This window comes from Chiroxiphia lanceolata, chromosome 2 (assembly GCF_009829145.1).
Source record: "Chiroxiphia lanceolata isolate bChiLan1 chromosome 2, bChiLan1.pri, whole genome shotgun sequence".
Lineage (NCBI taxonomy): Eukaryota > Metazoa > Chordata > Aves > Passeriformes > Pipridae > Chiroxiphia > Chiroxiphia lanceolata.
The window spans coordinates 70,694,662-70,717,727 of record NC_045638.1 but is presented as its reverse complement, the minus strand read 5'-3'; the positions used below and the strand labels follow the sequence as shown (position 1 = coordinate 70,717,727).

The 23,066-nt window shown below is 37.1% G+C and overlaps 1 protein-coding gene across 4 annotated transcripts in view; it reads left to right on the top strand.

Moving 5' to 3' along the window:
- FRY (FRY microtubule binding protein) overlaps positions 1 to 23,066 on the top strand; it is a 236,195-nt gene that overhangs the window by 34,323 nt on the left and 178,806 nt on the right. Inside the window, exons 1-3 of one of the 4 annotated variants that reach the window (XM_032677997.1) lie at positions 9,886 to 9,924; positions 11,713 to 11,857; positions 15,877 to 15,975. The exons of 1 other annotated variant lie outside the window; for it this stretch is intronic. In XM_032677997.1, the coding sequence (XP_032533888.1) occupies positions 9,901 to 9,924; positions 11,713 to 11,857; positions 15,877 to 15,975 (268 nt within the window). In that variant the 5' untranslated portion in view covers positions 9,886 to 9,900. Of the gene's footprint in view, positions 1 to 9,885; positions 9,925 to 11,652; positions 11,858 to 15,876; positions 15,976 to 23,066 lie in introns of those variants that run through there. 2 more of the 4 variants (XM_032677996.1, XM_032678001.1) reach the window with 2 other exon arrangements.

The following is a 23,066-nucleotide window of genomic DNA, read 5'->3' as shown; positions in this document are numbered from 1 at the left end:
GGCTGTAAAAGAGGTATTGGAAACTAGGCTCCCAAGCTGAAACTGGGCTTTGCTATTTAATTATTGTGACTCCCCAGTACTTTCCAAAAGCCTGTCTTTAGCTAGCAGGAAGATCTCTGCAGCTTCTGTATACAGTTGGTCAGATGACCCTCCCTTACACTAATCTCTTGGGTTTTATGTGCTTGTGCTGTATTCTTTCCCATGGAAGATGTGTCCTGCTTGTTAGACTTGAGAAACATATCTGGAAATCTCATTTCTGCTGAAGTTCGATCTGAACTGTACCCATTTCTCCACATGCTTCCAATCTGTGTAGAAATGAAGGGGATTTCCTTGGGTCCCTTTGGGACCCACTGCTAGTTTTCATCCTCCACAGAAATATTTCTTACGTTTGCACACTATGCCAAAAGAGCTGTTTTCTTAATACTCTGCTTTTGGAGTCAAGACTTGGATAGATAGCCCCCAAATAATTTCCTCCACCTAAGAAAGACAGAAATTATGTGACCAGCAGTGTCAAGTGCCATGAGTAAGTCTGATCCTTGCTCTGGTACTTTTTCACTTCCATAGCTGTAACTCGTTCTCAGGTGCAGAGTCCCTTCATCAGCTAAATTTCTACTGCTAACATGACAGTAGTGCTTAACTACAGAAAATGTAAGGGTAGTGACTCCTAAAGCAAACTGATTGAAGGACTTACCTTACTGATATATGTCTTCCTGAAAATAATTAGTTTCTATACTATTACCACTTTTTCTTGGATGTATGCATAATTGCAGAAGTGTTCAACAATGTATTTGCCTGTTCTAGAGACTGGTAACAACTTGACTTCCCCGAGATAAGCCAGAACATAATATTCTATGCTATCACAGGCATTAATTCTTCAAATTCCTCTTGAAACTAATCTGAAATGTCAGGAAATTATAGGTTCTCCAAGCTATGTGAGGATACTGCAACAGGGCTGCACAGTCTTTGTTTGAGTATCTTTGAATCTGGATTAATTTCAGGATTATCATCCTGAGTCCTCAGGATGCTAATTAGCCTACATACCGTCCAGCTGAAAAATTTATTGCTCCTCAATATTTTGCCACTTATTCTAATTTTGGCGTTATAAAGCCTGGAGCTAAACTTGGAAGAAGCAGGAAGATGATGCTGTTTCACATACCTCCCTTGACTGTGGAATGAAGTAGTGGAAGAGTTCAGTGGGAGTCTCCCTAAATTTTGGGAACATTGCAGGATTTATCTCCCTTGGCAAGCTTTTTTCCTCGCTAACTAAGCTCTTAATTGACTTTCTGTGAAATAAATTCTCTGTTTCTGATGCTCTGTATAGAGATAACAGTAGAAGACATTAAGGAGTGGAAGGGTGTTTCCTTCAGAGAGCTGAAACGTGTCGATTAATGTTCACAGTCAGTGGGCAAACAGTTGTCTCAAAATATATACTTGCTACAGTGAGTGTCTATCTTACACTAGGTTACTGCACAGTTTTATTTAACACTAACACTGTGTGTTTCTGAGTTGTTTTCATATGTGTTACTGCTCAGAATAAGGTTGTGTTGTCTTAGTTGAAAATTTACCAGTTGCACAGCTGACACTCAGCAAAGTAACTCTCCTTTTCTGTTCTGTTGTTGCAGATGATCTTTATTTCTTATTTCCATTGTGTACAATAGTCTCTGTGTGTGTATATATGTATGCATTTACACACATGTATATATAAACAGATAAACATAAACATAAACAAAATATATATATATATATATATTTGGTGTTTATCTGGAGAGCCTTGGGCCTCTGCAGCACTTTCAGCAACACAACCCCTAAAGGGAGCATCTGTTAAGCACATGACCTCTTTTGTCATTTTACCTGTATTAGGGAGCTTGCAAAGGGGACAGAATTACTCTCTTCTGCTAATACTGTTTTGAATGCATTTACTGTTGTTCTTGCAAATTAATTGTCAAATTAGTCTAAACTGTAGTTAACTCAGGCCAGCACATGGTCACAAATAATCTCATTGGAATTTTTAAATGTTTTTCTAATTTGTTCTTGTACTGCTTGTATTAATAGTAACTGTGTCCACTAAGATCCTAATCTGAATATTACTGGAAAATTGAATAATCAGTATACATATGTACTGTTTTATTAATCACATTAAATATCTCTATCTGTATATCTATGCCAAATGCACAGGCATGCTCCCTTAAATCTAACATTGTTGTATAGGCTATATAAATTGTGTCGTATTTATAGCAGTGTAATAGAACATGATCTTTTTCCAGTCCTGTGCAGGAACAATGTTTTGGGCATGATGTAGAAGCCATCTGGTCATACAGGTGATGCTTTAAGAAGTTAGAGAAAAATAATCAGTAAAATTGGAAACTTTTGATGTCATTGGTTAAAAATGTAATGCTTTTTCACTAGTTAGGTTCTCATACATCTTCAAGAAACAAAGTGGACAAAAGAGTACCTTAAAATATCTCTGACTTCAAATAAGTCTGTACTGTGTCTCTTATTCTTTCTTTCGTGTTTTGTGGGTTTTTTTCCCCTCTTTTTTATTCTTTCAGCACTTGGAATTTTTCACTTACCTTAAATCTTGCTTTAGGAGTCATCCCTTGCTTGTCCTTGCCAAGCAGTGCTCGCTGTTGTTTGAGGCAGCGCCGTGTCTCAGTTACTTACTGTTGACAACTACTTCCTGTGGTTTGGAGACCTTGAGTTTCCTCACATCCTTTCCATTTGCTGATTTTTTTTGACATGTGTACCGGTTGTCAACTTTTATCTCTGAGTATGGCAGGAGTAGGGGGGAGAAATTTACATCTTATATTCAGGTAGCTGTTCCTTTCCTTGCTTTCTTTGTTTCCGTGATACTGCAAGAGGAACTCCAGTCTGCTTCTAAATCCACATTTATGAACTTGTGTAGAGGAAGTTTGCCTAAGCCATTCTCATTTTGCCCAGGCAATGCTTTCCTTACTGCAAATGGGAGAGGGAGAGGGGGAGAAGAGAGGCATGCAGAGAGAGGGAGTAAGTCTCTACACAGAAAAATGCTTCTATTATGAAAGAAGTATCCTACTGTATTGCAGTGTTAGATGCAATAAGTGGGCCTTATTAATACTGTTCAAATGCAAATTAAGTATGTATAATAAAAGTACAGTTCTTCCCCGTAATCAGTGCTGGTGAGGCCACACCTGGAGTACTGTGTCCAGCTCTGGGCCCATCAGTTCAGGAAGGATGTTGAGATGCTGGAGCAGGTCCAGAGAAAAGCAATGAGGCTGGTGAAGGGACTTGAGCACAAGTCCTATGAGGAGAGGCTGAGGGAGCTGGGGTTGTTTAGTCTGGAGAAGAGGAGGCTCACTCTCTACAACTCCCTGAAAGGAGGTTGTAGCCAGGTGCGGATTGGTCTCTTCTTCCAAGCAATCAGTAGCACAGGAGGGCACAGTCTTAAACTGTGCCAGGGGATGTTTAGGTTGGATATTAGGAAGCAAATATTTACAGAGAGAGTAACTGGACAGTGGAATGGGCTGCCCAGGGAGGTGGTGAATTCACTGTCCCTGGAGATTTTTAAAGGGAGATTGGATGTGGCACTCAGTACCATGGTCCAGTAACCACAGTGGTGTTGGATCAAGGGTTGGACTTGATGATCTTGGAGGTCTTTTCCAACCCAGTTGATTCTATGATACAGAAGTTTGGTGTTGTACAATTAAACATGGGCAAATCAGTTATGGAGTTTTTGTTTGTAACTGAAGATTTTAAAGATTATTTACACATTGAGGCATTCAGAGTAGCTGGTAAGGATGTGTTCTGATGTTTCTAGAGCTTTGGCCTCAGATGGAATACCTTCATTTTCATATTGATTGCTCTTGCACTTGGGACAGTTTTATAGGTAGTTCTAAGGAAGCTGAAACACAGCCAGTGATATAGAGAGCAAATTGAATGTTTCACTGGTACTAGAGATAGAATAAAATTAAGTCAAACTGTATGTAAGTCTGTAAATTGCACTTCCTGTGAAAGGGAATGTGCTTAAATTATGCCAGACAACTCACTTTAAACCCATTTCTGTGTGGCAGACATCAAGAATATGCATGTGGTTCTGATTCTCCTGGGAGTGTGACAGCTAGGAAGGAGGATATTTTGCAGATTGAGGGAGATGGAATGCATTTTCCATCTTAGACAAAAATTTAAGATGCTTTTGTAAAGACCACTTTTGTCTCTGGAGAAAACTGAAGGGTAGACTCACACCTTGCAGTTTGTGTGCTCCTTTGTTGCTTTAATAGATACCTTTATGATCACTAGATGAAACTGAGAGCACTAATTTAGAGAATCAGTTGAATAAAACTAGGTTATCTTTCACTATATGAAGTTAATCTACATTTATTATATTGTTACTAAAACTCCAGAATTATGGTAGCTGAATGTGGCTCTTCTATTCAGTTCAACATGCTTTGTGTGAAAATGAAATGGGTTTTTGGGGATAACATGGAGAAGCTGGAAAGCTACAGGCTTAGCATATAATCAAGCATATTCTGAACTGATACTGAAAAGTAAAAACAATAAAAAATTCTATGCTCCAATTCCTTTAACAGTAGTTACGAGTACACTTTTTCCCTGAGAACACTATGATGTAGGTATGACCTGAGTACATATATGAGATCCATCTGTCTAGGACTCAGGCAAAATATAGGTACTTTACATAGAATCATAAAATCATTCAGGTTGGAAAAGACCTCTAAGATCGTCAAATCCAGCCATTAACCCAGCACTGTCAAGTCCACCACTCAGTCATGTCCCTCAGTGCCACATCTACATGTCTTTTAAATACCTTCTAGGATACTGACTCCATCACTTCCCTGGACAGCCTTCTCCAATACCTGACCACTGTTTTGGTGAAGAAATTTTTCTTAATACCCAATCTAAACCTCCCCTGGTGTGACTTGAGGCCATTTCCTCTCATTCTATCAGTTATTACCTGGGAAATGAGCCTGACCCCCACCTTGCTGCAACCTCCTTTCAGGCAGTTTTAGAGAGTGATAAGGTCTCCCATGAGCCTCCTTTTCTCCAGGTTATATTTGTTTTACATGAAAACAAGCTATACCTGGCTGTTCTGGCTACTACACTTCTGAAATGAGCAGATGTCACTGTTGAGGATCTAGGAAACAGTTTGCCCCAACATGAGGGTACAGATGAAACTTATACCAGTAGGAGCGTGGGCAGTAGTGCTTTCTGCTGTTCTAAACCCACTAGAGGCAGCACAAAATGGATTCTCCCCCATTTGACAAAGGAAGGTCATATTCTTCAGAGGCTCAAAATATTATTTTTTTTTTAATCCCAAACCCACAAGCATTTTAGAGCTCCTGACCAGCATGACATGTGGGATCATGACAGTCTTCATTCAGAAATTAAATGGTGCTGGAGAGAAGGCAGTTGTGATCCCTAAGATTTGGGCACATAGATTTCACTCAGATGTGAACTGAAGTCAACACTGAATTATCTGAATCTTACCTTTAATTAGCAATAGATGATGCAAAATATGTTTCATTATGTGGATGTCGAAGTAGTGTCTAGATTGAGAACAGGAAACACCTATTAAAGAGTTAAATGTTATTACTTTTTCAAAGGCTGGTGATAGTTGTTAGCTTCTCTTCGTTTGTATGGATAATGACATAACACTCAGCAAATACTAGCCCAGTGGTTTGAGATTGAACCCTTGCATCAGGTTGTAACACACAATCTGTTAAGACTGAAGGCATGGATATTCAAGGAGGATGGGATGGAAGTGACCCTGCATTAACTAGGAGTGTGATGTTTTAGGAAGATGTGAAGGGTGAGAAAAGATACATCTTCACAAGGATCTAAGAGAACTATATAGCTGAATTTTCTCTCCTCTCTTTTCTGCGTGGTACTTATTTCAAAGTGTTTTCTGATACACTGTTCCATGTTTTGGTTTTTTTGTTGTTTTTCTTTTTCTTGCAACATTAAAAAGACATGAAATCTGATTTAGGTCTGTCCCATTACATTGCAAAGGACAGGTGTACTGGAGGGTGAGATGAGCTTTGTCTGCCTTTCTTCTTTCATCTTCATTAACAAAATTCATGTAACATGGTCAATTCGAAGTCTTGGGCAAGGGACTATTTCTGCCACAGGGCAGCCTGCTCTATCTATTTTGAATCTCATCCAGCACAGAATCAATGCAACTTTGATAAGTTGGAATTTATAAAAGTCATTGTTATTAATAGACCACATAGGTATTTGCTCATCCATAAAAATCAGAATTTTCATTACCCTTTAGTTTTCATGGCAAGGAAAGGAAGAAGACTGGATTTCCTATATCTATGTGATCACCTTGGGCAGTGGCCTCACTTAACATTAAGTGTAGAATAAACTCTTTGTAATTGATGAAAAATTTCATTAAATTGATCCTCTCTAAGAAATACATACAAGTTTCAAACATGATAATTTTTTTCCTCTATATATTTAACACTTTTTACAGAAGCTGAAGTGCTGTTATTACCTCACACATATGCACTAACAAAATTTAATTTAGGTGGAATACTGAACACTTAAAAGTGGTTTAAAATAGAAACACTATGTCTCTGAAATCTTTAACCTTAGTGTTTTTAGTTGCTCACAGTATTCACTTTCTGCACAGAACACAATAGGAAAAACAGGAACATCTGCCATGTTTATTCCAGACTAATACTACCTCTTACTAAGTAAAATTCCTGCGTAGCCCCAGGTCTTTCTCTTACCATTGTACCTAGAGCATAGGCTTAATGTCCCAGATTGCAGTGGAATAATATCAAGCGTTACCCTTGTGTAGATTCTGGCAAGTTCCACTCTCAGCCTGTGATCTTTGGAAGATGCCCAGCCACTGGGCTGCCACTCGGGTGCCGACAGCTCTGAGGCCATCTGTGAGGAGCCCTGTCAGCTGGCTGGGTTCCTGTGCTCTGCCTCTACACTCTACCCTGCCAGAAAATGCCTGTTCTCAGGGTTTGTGATGCTTTCCTGTTGGAGAAGGATCAGCTTTCGAGTCCTCATGCAAAGAAGACTGGGGCAGCTATCATGTAACGGGAACATTAGTGTGAAATAAAATTATTACAAATGGACATTAGAAAATGAATTTTTTTGCTTTTGAAATGCTGCGATATAAGTCATCTTTCCTACTTAATATGGGAAGTGCACATTCTGGATCAAACAGTAAGGAACTAATATCTTAGAATCAGATTACAGCTTTTACCATATATTTTGTTTGTTGTTAGCAAGCAAGAATATGATTTCCATTTAAAGGTTCTTATCTTCTTTCAGCTGAAGGACAGTGCAGCTGAAACACTTAGCCAAATCTCTTGTCAATATTCATCTATTAAAATCAACATACCAACATAGAAAGTAACTCTGTAAAAGCTCTATCTTTTCTTGATGTTTTATCTTTTAGTATTTGAGAGAGGTGAAGAATTGTCTGGGCTGAAAGTCTGTTTCTCTTTTCTGTGACTGCAATTCAATGTTATCTATTACAAATTAAAACTGTAAATGTAGTGCATGGTATGACTAACATCTAATACTCTTATTTAGTTTCTCAAAGGTCAGGTGTAGTAGGAAACTAAGCCCTAATTGCACAATTCTACGAGCCAAGTGTTTGCTACAAGGGTAGAAATTAATGTGAACCTAATATGATCTCTTTGCTGTCTTTAACAGGATGACCATGACTGGTTGTTTATTGACCTTTTTCTCCTATACTCACTTCTGAAAAATGATGCTTGACTAAGGAGAGGGTTTTTGGATGCTGAAGTTGGACCTAATCCAGACTCTTCTTATAACAGCATTAGGCTGGAAGAAATGGGTTAATTCAAGCAGAGAACATGTCAGATGTTCACATCCTATGGATTAAGACAACCAGGTTATTCCAGAAAATTAAACAAATAATTTTTTATGTAACCGTTGGAGGATTTAAACAGCTGTATATTTTCCTCACTTTTTGATACCCAGTTTTCCTTTCTTGCATTGTTTAGCTTTTGTATTTGAGATGCAGAGCAAAAGAGGTTAGAGACTTCATGGCACAGATAACTTGGCAGATCTGTGACTGTTTTGATGTGTATAGGGAATGAGAGCTGCGTAGTAAGTCCTTACACTGAACAAAAGAACAAAATTGGTTTTCTAAATTGGAAGTTCTGTTCAACAGTCTCCTGGGCAAGCAGGTACCCGAGAATATTCAACTTGATTGGTAACAACTTGATTTCTTTAAATATGTCTAAAACCTGTAAAACACAGACAAATTAATTAAGTAGCCTGAACATTGCCTTTGTAACCTTAGTTTTACAAATATTTTAACTAAGGGTAACCAGGCACAGTCACTAAAAGAAGCAATTCATATATCCCTGTCCTGGATGCTTACTCTTGTATTTTTGTCCTTTGTGGCAGCATGACTAAAAATGAATAAATAAACAAAAGGTAACCTAGGTTTCTGCCATAGTTTGCTGTGCAGCCTCACAAAGTGGATGGTAATGAAACAAGGACAGAAGCTCCATGGGGCACAGGCAAGAAGGATGAGGCTTGATTTATTGAACCGTGCTGGCTTAAAATGTTAGTAAAGCTCGAACTTCCTTCTCCTGCCATTGCAGTTCCTCCAGCTTATATGGCTAAAGAGGCCTTCTCCTCCCTTGTAGGTATTTACCTACCACTTTATTCTGGTATGTACAGCATGGTGGGAAGGGCCATGAATTCATGTACACTGATACAGAAGTTACTTTACCAAACCATGCAGGAATTCATTGTGGTGTTGGTTTTCTTCTTCCATAATACAGATTTTCTGAGCCAGCCTGCACAAGGTGACACATTGAGAAGACTTTTTAGGAAACCTTTTCTGCTGTTGATAAGCACAAATATTTCTTCAGCTGAAAATGAGAACGGCAGCTCTAATGCGGTCATAATAACACTTGGCTTACTGCACATGAAATATAACAAGATTTGCTGCTGTATTATTAAACAAAAAGCTAATGATAATTTCCCCTATGAGAATATTGGCTTTTTTATGACCTGGACCAGGCTGATTTTGTAACATCAACTCTGTGTTTCTGCAGTACAGACATACAAACACAAATCAGTTATCAAACATCAGTTACTTTTAGCATTGATTTATCAAATTTTGATCGAAAGAATTCATAATAGAAACTGCAGACACTACAACTGAGTAGTCTGTTGGAGGCAAGGGGTATGATGTTCTGATTTAGCCTTTGACTGTAATGGATAAACCCAATGATTATTATACTGACCTTTTAAAATTGTAAGAAAGTACTGAACTACACAGAACCTACCAGAGAAGCCTGAAGTCTTATGAACCTTTGCCAGCCTTAAAATTTAACCAAATTATGTTTCCTGTGCTTTGCTTTTCATACTTTGAGCACTTTCACTATTAGTTCTGAATGTAACACAAGGATTACTTTCTTGTAGTAATCTCTTCTGAAGGATATTGTGTAAACCTTTGATGGGATAAATAATAGAGTTAGTCTACTAAAATGACACTTAGGCACCTCATTCTCAACAACTTTCAGACACCACTAGCACCCTCAGTTTCTGTTTTACCACTGCATACTCCTTTGCTTTATTTGCTTAGGATTTTCAGTTTTCAGAACAAGTATTTATTTACCTGTCTTGATTTCTAGTTCTGAATGAATTTTCAAGTGTGTGTTCCAGAGCAGATCCTGTAAAAGGCAATTAATTTAGTGATGAGATGTTTGGGGTCTTCATCTGTCTTCTGGATTTCCACCTGAAGGCCACTCAGGGGTAAACTGTTCTTAGATTTCTGTGTGCTGTTGCTGGATCAGGGATTTGTGCTCTTGACAGGTTTTCCCCTTCTGATAAAGCGTGACCACTATCACATATTTGAGTGTCTCAGTGGCCATTTCTCCTATTGGAAATGTTCCACTTGGCATGAATATTCATGGGCTGCAGAAGGTAAGATTGTATAGTGCAGCGATTGTATCGCTCAGCTAGAATATGGGACAGTCTCTTTCAAGTCACTCTTCTAATGAATATTTAATTATGTATACATGTTGGAGTACTTTCAGCAGGAAAAGTTAAGAGCTGTCTCCAGAATATCCTGTAGCTTGATGCTTAGGTCACTTATTGAAGATACTGAAATTTTATATAAAGCTTCTGTCAAATTTCAGTTTAAAGCTCCTCAAATGTCAATTCCTGCATTTGATATTTCTTATTTCTCAGTCTTCACACATGGTTCAGAGATATTTATTTGCTCAGATTTAAGCATTTTCTGTTGGTTCGAAAAGGGGTTTTTTTGATGTATTTTGGTTTAGTTGTGTTATCAGGAATGAAGTCAATATTTTTGTGTTGGTTCGGTCAAAGCTGAAAAAGCAAGTGGAGTTGGAAGAGAAGGAGAAGCAAGGAAAACTTCTTGGACTTTTTTTTTTTTTTTTTTTTTTTTGGGAGGGAGGGGTTATTAGCTGGGAAAAACAGAGGATGAGATCCACAGCTGCTATGGATTTGAAGGACTTGAACAAAGTGTTTTGGTCTCCAGTGATGAAGACCGGTGTCTAGAGGAATTTTTAAAATGTAACTGAGCAATTTAGACATACAATTCCCTTTGGTTATAACCTAATTCCCGCCACCTAAACCTCCTTTGGAGTCCAGTAGAATTTTCAAAAGCTTATTTCCACATACAAACAGAGCTCATGATCTTTTGAATACTCAGTAAGATCAGAAATAATCATCATGGCTAGGCTTTGCAAACGAAGATTTGGGAAAGGCTCTATCCACATGTGTTACAAGCACACTGGTGGCTAATAAGGCCAATACGACATAGACATGTCCAATTGCAAAAGGCACAGCAGAAAGACTCCTTAGGTGGTATATTCTGCAAGTCACGATTCTTTCTGCATTGTCTTTTCTCCTCGAGAGTGATCCTGCATGCTTTCTCAAATGAAGCAGCAGCGTTATAGATGGCCACTTTGCTATGTAATGTTAAATATTTAATTTAATGTTCATTTGGTTTAAATCACTTTGGTTTAAGTTATCAGCTTTTCTGAATTGAAGGTGTGATTTCTGAGTCCAATGTATTTAAGACTGGATCCTTCCATTCGTAATTTCAACTTTCAGCCAAATGCAATATAATTCTAAGAGAAGCAAGACAAAAATCTAGCAGACTTTGCATCCTTCTGCATTTCTAACACAATATAATACTTAAAAAGCTACACAGATATATATCAAGATATATAATTTCTCCCGTTCCTTCCAAAAGGTTTAGCATCACCTGTTTAGCTTGCCAAGTTAACGAAGTATTAATTAACTGATCTGAGAAATGCTGTGGGTATAATATAAACCATACTAACCCTAGAGAGTGCCTCATGTTAAATTGTAGTTCCCCCTTTGCTGAGCTTGTGCTGCTGAGCTCAGGTTTGTTGAACTTCCTAACTACCTCAGAACTTTCAAACAAATTATTTCGGCCTGTCTCCTCCCTGTGGTATTTCACTGATGCAAGGAGGGGCGATGCAGTAACTCTACACCTGTCTCAGCACATGCCTATCCACCTGCTCAACTTCCCCAACAAGTGAGTTGAGCATGAGAACATCTGAGATTGCTCAGCTCTGTAACCACTAGTCCAAGTACTTCTGGATCTCCAGGCTGGCTTTGCTTTCCTAGGGTGACTCTAACAGTTAGTGCTCTATAATGGCAGTTGATGACAGCAGCTTGTACTCCAGGACTAATAGTAAATTGAATTCCTATCAGGCTCGTTATAAAACAACAAGAAGGAGAAGCCTGCCACCAGACATCCTGCTAGAAAATGATTTTAAAGGAAAGTTTCAAAGAAATATTAGGAATATAGACCCTATACATCCAAGGCGTCCTAAGAAAAGACCGTCTATATTTTCAGGTAGGAAATGCTATTTTAATCGTTTGTTGATGCAATATATTTTAACCTTTTTGGTAATTGATTCCAGTCAGAACTTGTTCTGGTTTAAAACCTAAGACAGTTTTCACTGATGGATTTAATCAAGTGCCCTTTCATGTTAAATTATGTCAGCGACTAGAGTTTAAGTGATGGGACCAAAAAGAGAGACTTCATATTTTTGCTTTCACGTTGCTTGCTTGAGGAGTTTTTTTTAAATACTTTGCATTTAAAGAAAAGCAGTTGTTTCTCTAGAACTTTAAACTGCATTTTTCCTAACTCCCACTTAAAAACAGTGTAAGTCTCTCTTGGTGCTCTAATACTTTATCTCATTGCTTTTCTGGAGGAGAGTGGTTTGGAGATATGCAGACTTTTTCGGTCTAGCTGATTTATTTATTTTATTTTTTGTGATAGCCAGAAATTAACATCACTAAATAGTCAGATGCGTGCTTTGAATTCCTGGTTTGCACTGGAGCCTGTAATGTCAGGAGTTAATAATTTAGTTTAACTCTCTAGTTGTTAAGAAGTAGGAACAAGGTGTAAGAGTGGATTTCAGTCAAGCTGATGGCAAGTCTGGAATATTTTGTTGTGTTTGGTTTTTTTATTATTTGAAATATGCCTAAAAATAGGCAATGGATTAGCATGAGGACAAAGGATTTGTTGGAAAACAATCAGGTCATATTTACTAGGAGGACTTAAAAGGTTCTGGGGGGGGGGAAATCAATACCAGCTCATCCCTACTGAAACTGAAGATGTGTTTCTGTGAGTGATCAGAGGAAATGAAATCCTTTATAGAAACAAAAATATACTGGTTTTTAAATTTAGATTTCTTCCTTTCCAGACAAAAATTAGGATTTTCACATTTCCAAGGGGAAATAGTGCAATCATACAGATCTTTGAAGAGCTGTGAAGTATATAAAAAAGTGTTATTGATAATTTAAATATTAATTTTATATTCCTTAGTGGCAGCTAAACTTACATGGGTACCTTTTCAAGAGCTGAAACGCTGGTGAAGGAATATGAATGCGATGTTAAAAGAGAACACAGGCCAGCACTGTTTGTGTGGGATTTAGAACCTCTATTGTACCTTTGTTAAGGTTGTTGAAATAGTTCAACGCCTTAGGAAATAGAGCTTTTCTCTTCCTTCCTATTTTACTTCCCAACTTAATGCAAAACACCTTATCAGATCTCATGTCATGTGACTCAGATATGCCCAAGGCTCCTGGGCTTCCAAGTGTCTGAACAAGTTCCTCCTAAGGTGATGTGGTCTGTTGGTGACTGTCAAAGCACTGCCTCTGTAGCTTGTCTGTATCTCAGTTGCTGCTTTTTATCTTTGAACTACTTTTTCTGCTCCTTAATTACTTCAGTGTTTGGGGTTTTTGATTTTTTTTCCCCTCCTGTAACTTTTTGCTTTTTTTCCTGTACATCAACATTTTTTTTTTAAAAAAACATATTAAATATTAGCCTTGTGTGTGATCTCCAACACCTGTACTCTGTTGTGTTCAGCCAGATGTCTCCTTTATTCTGTGATTTTTTTTTTTAATGCAGTTCTTCTTTCTTCTCTCTTTCCACCCTCCCAAATTACCACATTAGCAGTAATACTCCATTGTTTGTGCTGTGTCAGATATAAGCACTTTCATGTAGTTTGTGTGTCTGGAACACAGCCATTATGCTTACAAAATCCAAGGCAGATGTATTACTGTACACTCAAGAACACTTAACTCAAAGGTAATGCAAATTGCTTCCTATAAGCAATTGATGGAGCATGATGGAAAGATGGGTATAGTCTTTCATTTGGTAGGTCAGCATGGGAGAAGCTTTACTTGATTTGCTTTTGAAAACAGGTTAACAAAGTAAGCCTGAAGTCCTCTAAACCATTGTCTTTCATGCTGTAAACGAATGTTAGAATGGAAACAGAGCTGCATCATAGAATCGGAGTGTGAGTTGGAAGGGACCTCTAAAATCCATATACTCCAACCACCCTACTGTGGGCAAGGACATGTTCCACTATGTTAGGTTGCTCAAAGCCCTACCCAACCTGATCTTGAGCACTTGAGATAGATAGATAGACAGACAGACACATAATAAATAGAAGTATAGACAGACTTTGTCTGCAGTCTTTTGGATCACTGCTGAAGCCCTCTGTAGAATATGATAATTCTTACTTCCTTGTTTCAGCCTAGTCATCTCTTAATAGAAATATTTTAAATCTTTATCGTTTTGTCTACTCTACATTCTTCTAATCCCTCTATCTCTGCTAAGTCTTTTATATCACCATTAACCTGTCTCGTGTTTAGGACATGGTTGCAATTTAGTCTGAAGTCATGCACCTCTTGTTTTCTTTCCTTTTATTCTGTCCTAAAGAGCTTAACTAATAAAATAGTGAATAGTGACACATCAAGGCATCTAGGTGCAAAAATATATGTCAGTTCATACATTGGGACTTTTGTTTCAGACTTGGTGCAGCCTTGGGGAGGCATCTAGCATGCCATAGGCTTGTTTTACAACTTTTTCTTAACTGTGACAGTTAGAAGCTCACTCTTTAGAAGTGAAAGCTGCATCGTGAGAAACATGACACATCTGTCTGTCCTGATGTCATGAAATTAGTCATTCACATATGCCTAGGCAGGACTAACCAGAGAATGGTATCCCTGGGGATACCATACATGTCAGTGTTCACTCCCACATGGCAAGGGGAGGACAGAAACTATGACTGTATGGAGAAACCATGCCATTGCCAAAGGAGTACGCTGCACAGATATACCTTTTTCTTCTTCCACAAAGCACTTAATTTCTTTTTGTTCTTTGCATGCTTCAGTGCTTGGTTAATGTCAACTGCTGATAAAAAAGTCTTAGTTTTTACTATTTCATGGTTATCTTTAAAAAGAAAAAAAAACCAACACAGGCACGAGGCAGAAATCAACATTATAGGGCCATTTATTGTTAGTGGAGAGATTCATCATCTTAATTAGTGGAGTTTGTATGTATCTGCTGACATACCTTCAGCTCAGCATACTATCGTAGCCATGACTCAACTTTACCCTGGCAGGACCATGCAAAAGTGAACAGTGTCTCTTCTTAACCCGAGTTATCTCCATGATAAACCTCTTACTTTTTAATGAGAAAAGAAAGAATTGTATAAAGACAGAGTGGGCAATGAAGGCAGCTTAGGAGACCATGTCTTGAGAGAGCTACCTAGGAAAGGTAAATTGAACTAACTGAAGGGGCACAAAATTAAAATTCATTAGCTAAACATCATTAAATGTCTACACTACCATGTTCAAAAGCACAAAAGAAAATTAGTCTGTATTTATTAATTTTAATCTAGGGAAGTGTAGGGTGAGTTTTTACTCCTCTTTCTTTTTGGAAGGCTGCTGATGTTGTTTTTTGAGTTTCCTCTTTATGCATAGCAAAGACGTGAGATTTTGGCTGGGAATGTTAATTTTCTGTAGAAAATAGAATAAACAATACAGAAATTGAAAAGGTCAAAATATAATGTTTAAGTTTTACTTGGAAGCCATTCATATTGTGAGTTGGCGATGTTTGTTTAAGTACCACTGAAAATCCAATTCTAGTACTGTTATTAGTGTCTTGTAGGCTTTTTTTCCTTCTCCTGCGTCATTTTCATATGCAGGTAGTCTGTATTATTGTTGAATAATGCTTGTTCACTGATGTGTCAGTTTTTAAGAACAGAAGGTGAGAAAAATACTTTGGTTTTTCTGCTTCTCCCAGGACCAGGCACACCTCCATTTCACAGCGGTATGCCTGTGCCTCAGGTGTTGTCTGCCCAGCCAAAATAAACTCTATGTATTCTGTGGGACAACATGTTATCTCTACTTTTGTAAAAGCAGTGTGGTGTTGCTATGAACTAATGTAATAAAGGTCAGTGGTTAACAGTACTTTACACAGCTACTCAAAGTAAGAATGTAGGTTGCTAGTCTGATTTTACAACAGAATAGCTAGTATTCTGTAACAAATTTCCCCCTTTTTTTTTTTCCCCCCAGTGAACATATTATCGCAGTTAGAAGTCTTGAGATACTCTCTCAAAGCATTTCTGGAGTTCAGACCAGCGTACAGTCTAGCAAAGTCACTTTCTAAAATAAGTAAGTTGATTTGACACTATATTTGCATGTAAATTATAATGATGAAAATAATAAAGGAAAGAAGGGGGGGTTGTATGTAAAAAAAACCACTCAAAAGTTGTTCAACAGTGATGTGAATAAATTATTTAATGTTTCGTGAATCATGGAGATAAAACAGCCAGGATGTATGACTTATTTTTTTCTTTTGACTGGTCATGTTAATTGAGAAAGACTTGCCAAAATCTAATTACTTTTAATAAGGATGCTTAAAATTATGGGTACAGTATGTGTCTTGATTTATAATGATCCGTGTTCAGTATTTTAATTTGGTGAAGATTTGAATATCCTACCTCCTCTCTGAATAAATTGTACTGTGTGATAATAATGCATGCTTGCAATCTGCATATGATAATTGCTGTTCACTTATGGTACCCCTAGTGGCACCTTGCACAGTTTGGAGACATTTGGGAGATTGGCCTGTGATGGTGCTGCATTTTACAAGTATGATCCAGCAGAAGGGAAGGCAAGACTGGCTTGTCCAAAAGTTCCTTCTCTTCCCTTCCTGACTTGAAAAAATTGTCTTGGTTTCCCTTTAATACTTCTACCAAGACCTTCTGCTGATTGAAAATGGAGGGGGAGGGAGGTGTAGCATTTTTTTATTTGTTGTTCATATTGCAAACTGATGTTGGTTCTGTATGCTACTGATTTTTATTGAGCCTTCTGTTAAGATATGTCATTAGTACATTGCTGATTGGATATGTGTTCACCCACTGATTTGGGTGAGTGACCACTGCTTTATTAATAGAAATTATAAAATTGATAATATCTTGCTTTGATGTGGCCTTCTGTATTTTTACGCTCTCTTGCATATTTCTACATATATTATTTAGTATACTCTTCAGAATTTTAGTTCTTGAATGTTTCTTTTAAAGTGTTGTTTTCTTCAGGAAGGATAGGTTGTCGATTCATAGAAAAGCTCTGGATTCTGCATTTTGAAGTCTGATGTCATAGATGCATATTGTCAGACTTGTATTCTTCTTGGGTTTATTGGTATTTTGTGGACTGGGGAGAATGATTACCAAATGTTCTTGTGTGCAAGTGATGAAGATGCTGCCTCATCTTTAAATTGTATTTGGGACATAAAGGGAGCTCTATGTCCATTGGAGAGTGACTTAAACATGAAAATGAGGGGGAAGATAGGGAGGAAGGTGAAGTTAAGATAGGGAAGACTCCTTCTGATATTGTGGCTTGGGTTTTTATTTTCTGATTTGTTTTTTGTTTGTTTTAAAAATTGTTTAGTTGTTTCCTAGATTTAGATTGCCGCTATGAGTTGTTATAAGTGTTAAGACTCCTCTTTAAAGCAAAGGCTCCAAGTAAACAAACCCCATTGTACACATGGTAATATACCTCAAATCTTAACATGTCTAAGGGTTTGTAGACCTCACTCTGCTGAAAGATCTTGTGAAGCAATTACAGCACTTGTGTCCTGAGTTCAGCACAAGTTTCTATGTGTGCTGCCTTAGAAATAGGATGTGAAAAAAGAATCTGGATTAGTAACATAGTTTGCCAGTTTGGCTTTCTGCTATGTCCTTTCTAGAGGATAACGATTAGAGTGAAATCTTCGAACTTGTGCTGAATGCTCATCTCTGGGAAACATAACAGGGGTTTTTTTGTATGTTTATATAATTTTCAAGAAGCAACATTGAATTCATATTCATATGAATATTATACTGATTTTATCTGCAAAAAAGTATATCAATATAAAATGTATTGAATTTTATAAAAAGAAAATCAGAGTCCTAACAAATGTTAGCAAAATAGGAAACATACAAAAATGTTTTAAAATAATAAAGAACAAGCCAGTCACTCTTTACATCAAATGGTAGTAGCATTAATTACATTCCATGTGCAGTAAGTTTGTTGACATTATTTCTGAGTAAGTCTTTCTTTGGCCATCAAGACACAACAGGATATTTTATTCTCTTTATCTGATTTAAGATGCAGCTTGAATAGCAGAATCACTGTAAAAATATGCCCACCTTTGGCCCATAAAAAAATATTTTTGTGCTAATGGATTGGATAGATTGCCAATAATTTTTTTCAGAGAGTTGTGAAATACATATAATTTTATTGCATGAAAGACAGACATTACTTTTAAAGTCTTACAGTAGTGCATCTGCTGTAATCAAAAGCTTATCAGCAAAGTGTTTAAAAAGAATTAGACTTAAAAGTTATCTAAGTAGCTTTGATTTAACCTTCTTACTGATGTCTATTTTGTTCCTCTTCTAAAGAGCAATCTTCACATAAGTTAATGTAGGTAATGACATTGAAGTATGTTCTCTTGGCAGTCAGATGGGTCTATGCACTGTGTATAAATCACTCAAAATATATTCCTTTTATAGTGCTTGTTTACTTTCAGAAACTGTAGTAGACTTGCTAGGTGCACTTGGTAGGTAACCAACTTCCAGCTGTTTATACTTAGCCTTGCATATTTAATTGGAGCATGCTGTATCCAAAGCACCCGATAATCTTGGAATCTCTGAAATAAAAAATCTCAATGTTTTCTTAATTTTCATTTTATTACTGTCTTACTGTACCTGAAGTTAAACAACGAGTTTAGGAGATTCTGAAAACATTTGCTTAATTTCAATAATTTTAAAAAATCGGTATTTTATTAATCTTTTTGGATTCAGAGACTGTTTGCCTGAGGACGGGTGTAAATAGTGTAATTCATCCTAATTACAAAAGACTGCCTATTGAAAACCCATTGAACACAACTAGAATTATCTGGAAGTTTGTTTTTTTTTTTTTTACTACTTTTCATGATAAAAGATACCCTTTTGAATGAAATCCTTTCTGATAAAGAAAAAAAATTAGTCAACTGTAGCTCTCATATTAATTTTCTTTATTGTTACTAATTAAGAGTTGTTAATTTGGAATGTGGTTTTTATGCATTTTGGGGATTGGATCTCAAATTAGGAGCCTGATTTAGGTAGCTCAAAACTTACTTTATTGGGGTTTCTGGGAAATTGAAGTTGCACAGTGCTTCACAATATGAGATCAATATAAATTCTTCTTCACACAGGATATACTAATGTATAGCTGCTACACAGAGTTAAACAGACATATGTCTGTTCATGCTTTGTAATCCTATACTTAAAATTGCACTTAAAATTTATTAAAAGAGGAAATCCGTCCCATCGATTAAAGGAAGATATCACTGTTTACCGGGAAAAATGTACGTAGTTAAACAATGTATGTTGTGTGTGATACAGTGTAGTGGCTCCTCTTACAACGACCTGCTTGGGTAGTGGGTTTTTTGTTTATTTATTTGTTTTAGAACTGTCTGAGGGTATTGCTGTGACTTTCTGTGAGGTTGTCCTCTGTGTCTTTGGAGTTACTTTTTCATGTTGGCTGTAATGGCAACATGCTTTAGTTGCAGAATATGTCAGAGATTGAGCAATCTTTGTGCTAGATTTGTTGTGAATTGTCTGCTCTTCTGACTAAACCTTTTCTGGGCTAATTTGTGCTGCATGCAAAAAAGGGTTGGCAGAATAATTTTTAAGCATGATGTTTAGTCTGTGTAATGGTAAGGAGAGGGACAGTCAACAAGTGCCATCTTTCTAGGTGTAATCTCATTTGTCCTGTAGTTCCTAATTTGTTTAGGATCTTTAAGTTAGTCAGTCTCTTGCTGGCCTGTCTGTTCTCTCCTGTTGCTTGTATGCAAGTCAGAGAAATCCCTGTCTAGCAAAGCTGCTCCATTTCTTCCTCATTTTGCCTGGATAACCCCCCTAACAATTCTCAGGCACGGTTCAGAAGCTGACAAGAGCTGAGGAATTGAGAGAGAACTGGATGTTGCCACCAGCATTTAGATAATGTTTTATGATGCACTTGTAGCCTGTTTCATCAGATCTGGCCTTGTGGCCAAAGAACAGCCCCAGGTATTAATGTAGGCATGGCATTCATGGTCCAGTGTAGTTGAATCACCAGTCTGTCCAGTAAGGCATAACTTTAATTACCATAAAAGTCATTAAAACTCAGTACCAGTTTGTTCAATGTTCAATTAAAGTACTTCTGATAAGACTTGTTTAGGATTATCATGGTCAGTTACTGACTCCTCTATGGACAATCATTTGAGCATTAAATTTCTACAAGTTGCTGAGTCTTCATTCCAAAGTAAAAAGTCTAATCTGCAGCAGAGGTACTATCACACAAAGATGCAAGGGTGAAAGAAGGATGACAAGAAAAGGAAAATACCAGAAACTAAATTAAGCTCACAAGATGGAATTTCAAGGTCTGAAATGTAATTTTCTGCCCAGTGAATTGAGGATAAACAAAATGTATGTATACAAGTCCAATTCTAAATCCATTCTGGAATGAGAAAATCAGCAGTTCTCTCTTTAGAAGCTGGTAATAATGTAATTTAAGTTTAGATTTGTCATACTAAATGCTATGGGCCTCTTAAGTAAAAGTAGTGTCACAGTTTGTCCTTTATCTGGTTTCAGGATTAAGAATGCTTCTGCGTAATCTGTTGTTATATTTTTATTCCTCCAACTAGAAAGCCCATTCTGAAAGAGAGTTCAGTGACTGTATAAACTTCACTCAGCAGAAAGGGGAATGATGGTGATGGAGATGGAAAAGACCCGGGTAGTTAATACTGCCTTTACCTTCATCTTTACCTTCAGGAGGCCTTCAGGAATCCTGTTTCCCAGAGACCAATTGGGAAGGCCTGAACTAGGGCCTTACCCTTGGTACAGAGATAACAGGTTAGGCAACATTTGAAACAAACTGGACATACTTGGGTCCATAGGACCTGGCAGGATGCAACCACAAGCTGAGGAAGCTGGCTGGCATCATGGTCTGACCTGGTAGTCTTTGAAAGCTCGTGGCCACTAGGGGAGAGCAAATGTGACTCCTTTCTTCAGGAAGCACAAGAAAGAGGATCCAGGAACTACTGCGTGGTAATCCTCACCATAACCCTGTGGAAGTGATGGGGCAAATAATCCTATAATTAATTTCCAAACATAAGAAAAGTAGATGACTGGGAGCAGTCAGCATGTTTGTACAAAAGGGGAAATCATGCTTTACCAACTCAGTAGCCTTCAAAAACAAGGTTAACTGGCATGGTCGATGATGGGAGATCAAAGGATGCCATTTATTTAAACTTTAGAAAGGCTTTTGACAATATCTACTGTAGCATCATCATAGACAAAATGATGAAATACAAAACAGATTTATGAACAGTGAGGTGGGTTGAAAACTGAGCTACCAGACTGACTGTGTTGTGATTAACAGCATGAAGGCTTGCTGGAGGTCAGTCACTAACAGTGTAGCCCAGGGATTGATACTGGAGCCGGTACTGTTTAATGGAATCTCATGAAGCTCAGTATGATTTCATGATTTAACACAGTTTTGTTCAATATTTTAACACAGTTTAATATGTGTTATCATATGATATGATATTAACACAGTTAATGATTTTAACAGAATTTTGTTCAATATTTCCTCTACTACTAGTAGTACTTCTGCAAATACTTTGGTTCATAATCCACCTGGTATTGCTGAAAATCTTAGCAATTCTCTTACTCTACTTTCCAAGATTATTATAATTGTTTAGGCATTTCCTTATTATTATTTAAATTGATAACCTTCCTTACGAAATATTAGCAGAAAACAGAATCTACACTTTTTCTTGCATTTTGTGATAGATAAATGGTAAAACTGTTAAGCAATCCTATAAACCTACTTCATTGTGTGTTGCCTATAAGCAATGTCCATTGTTGCAGGAGTTGCAGACACCTTTCTTTTCTATTCTCCTTTGCTTTCCTCCACTCTGCTACTTTCAGGAGAAATAGCAGAAGGAACTTCCATGAGCATTAGCATTGCCCCTTTCTCATACAAGAGGTCTAGAAGGAACAGGTGCAGTAACTTTAGCAGATTTGTCTTCCTTTTTATAAGGTGTTTTCAGATTTTTCACTTCGATCCTGATTTTAGCTATATGTGGCTAAATTTATTATTTAAAACAGTTTTTAGGGAAATAAATTGTCTGTATTCATAAACAGAAATAAATAGATTGTCCTTCAAGCTGGAGGTGGTAAGAAACAGCTTTGTGTTCTCCTAGTGGCTTTGCATCTTACAAGGCTTGCTAGTCTCAAAAGAGAGTTATGGAGAAAAAAAGCCTGTGGACAAAGTCAGCATCACTGTTTTGGGGGTTTTCACTATGAGTGTTTTCTTATCTGGATAACTGGGGGGTCATCTTTCCAAACTCAGACGTTTGCTGAACACGCTAGTCACGTCAAGTTCCCTTTAGAGACACTGGAGAAATATAGGTATTATAAGCATTTATTCTGGGTGATTTGCTGTAGATGTTAGTATTAAAATGGGATGCACCGGCTCTTATTTTTTTTACATTGATTATAAGACATCCAATCTGAGAAGCTGAAATGGAAACACCTGCATTAAGGTGAATAAGTCCCGCTTCTGTAGCCTACCTTTAGCTTCTCCCTTCTAGCGAAGCAAGTTACCAATGAATTCTTCATTGCTTACATTTTTTCATAGTTTTATATGACCAAGTATTTCTTCTGTGCAAATAATATTGCTTGCTCCCACACTGGTGATTCAAAAGCCAAGCTTTCAAAATTTTGACATGATTGTTTCTGAAACCTCAGATTTTAAAATAATGAAGCATGGGGCTTGTGTGCTTATCAGTCATAAGTTACTGTTGTCTGTTATAAATAACTTTTAGATTAAATGACCAGTATTCATGAATACTTATTTCACTTTATTTTTAATAAAGTGTTATTGATTTTCTATGAATTTTTTGAAAATAATTTCATTATTTTTCTTTTGACGTAATTTTCCATCTGCCTTTCTTTGTGTCATATATGAAGTAGGCAAGTTAAGGTTCTGTATCTGTTTAATATTTAATCTGCTGATGAAACCTCATAGAAACAAATATCAGTAGCATTAGTTGCTTTATAATAACAGCATGCAGGCTGTTGTCCACGTAGATGGATGTCTAGATTAATTATTTTGTTCTGATTGTATATTATTGAGAATTAGTAGTGTTGCATATATATGTGAAATGTTACCTTTTTGTCTCATAGCTGAAT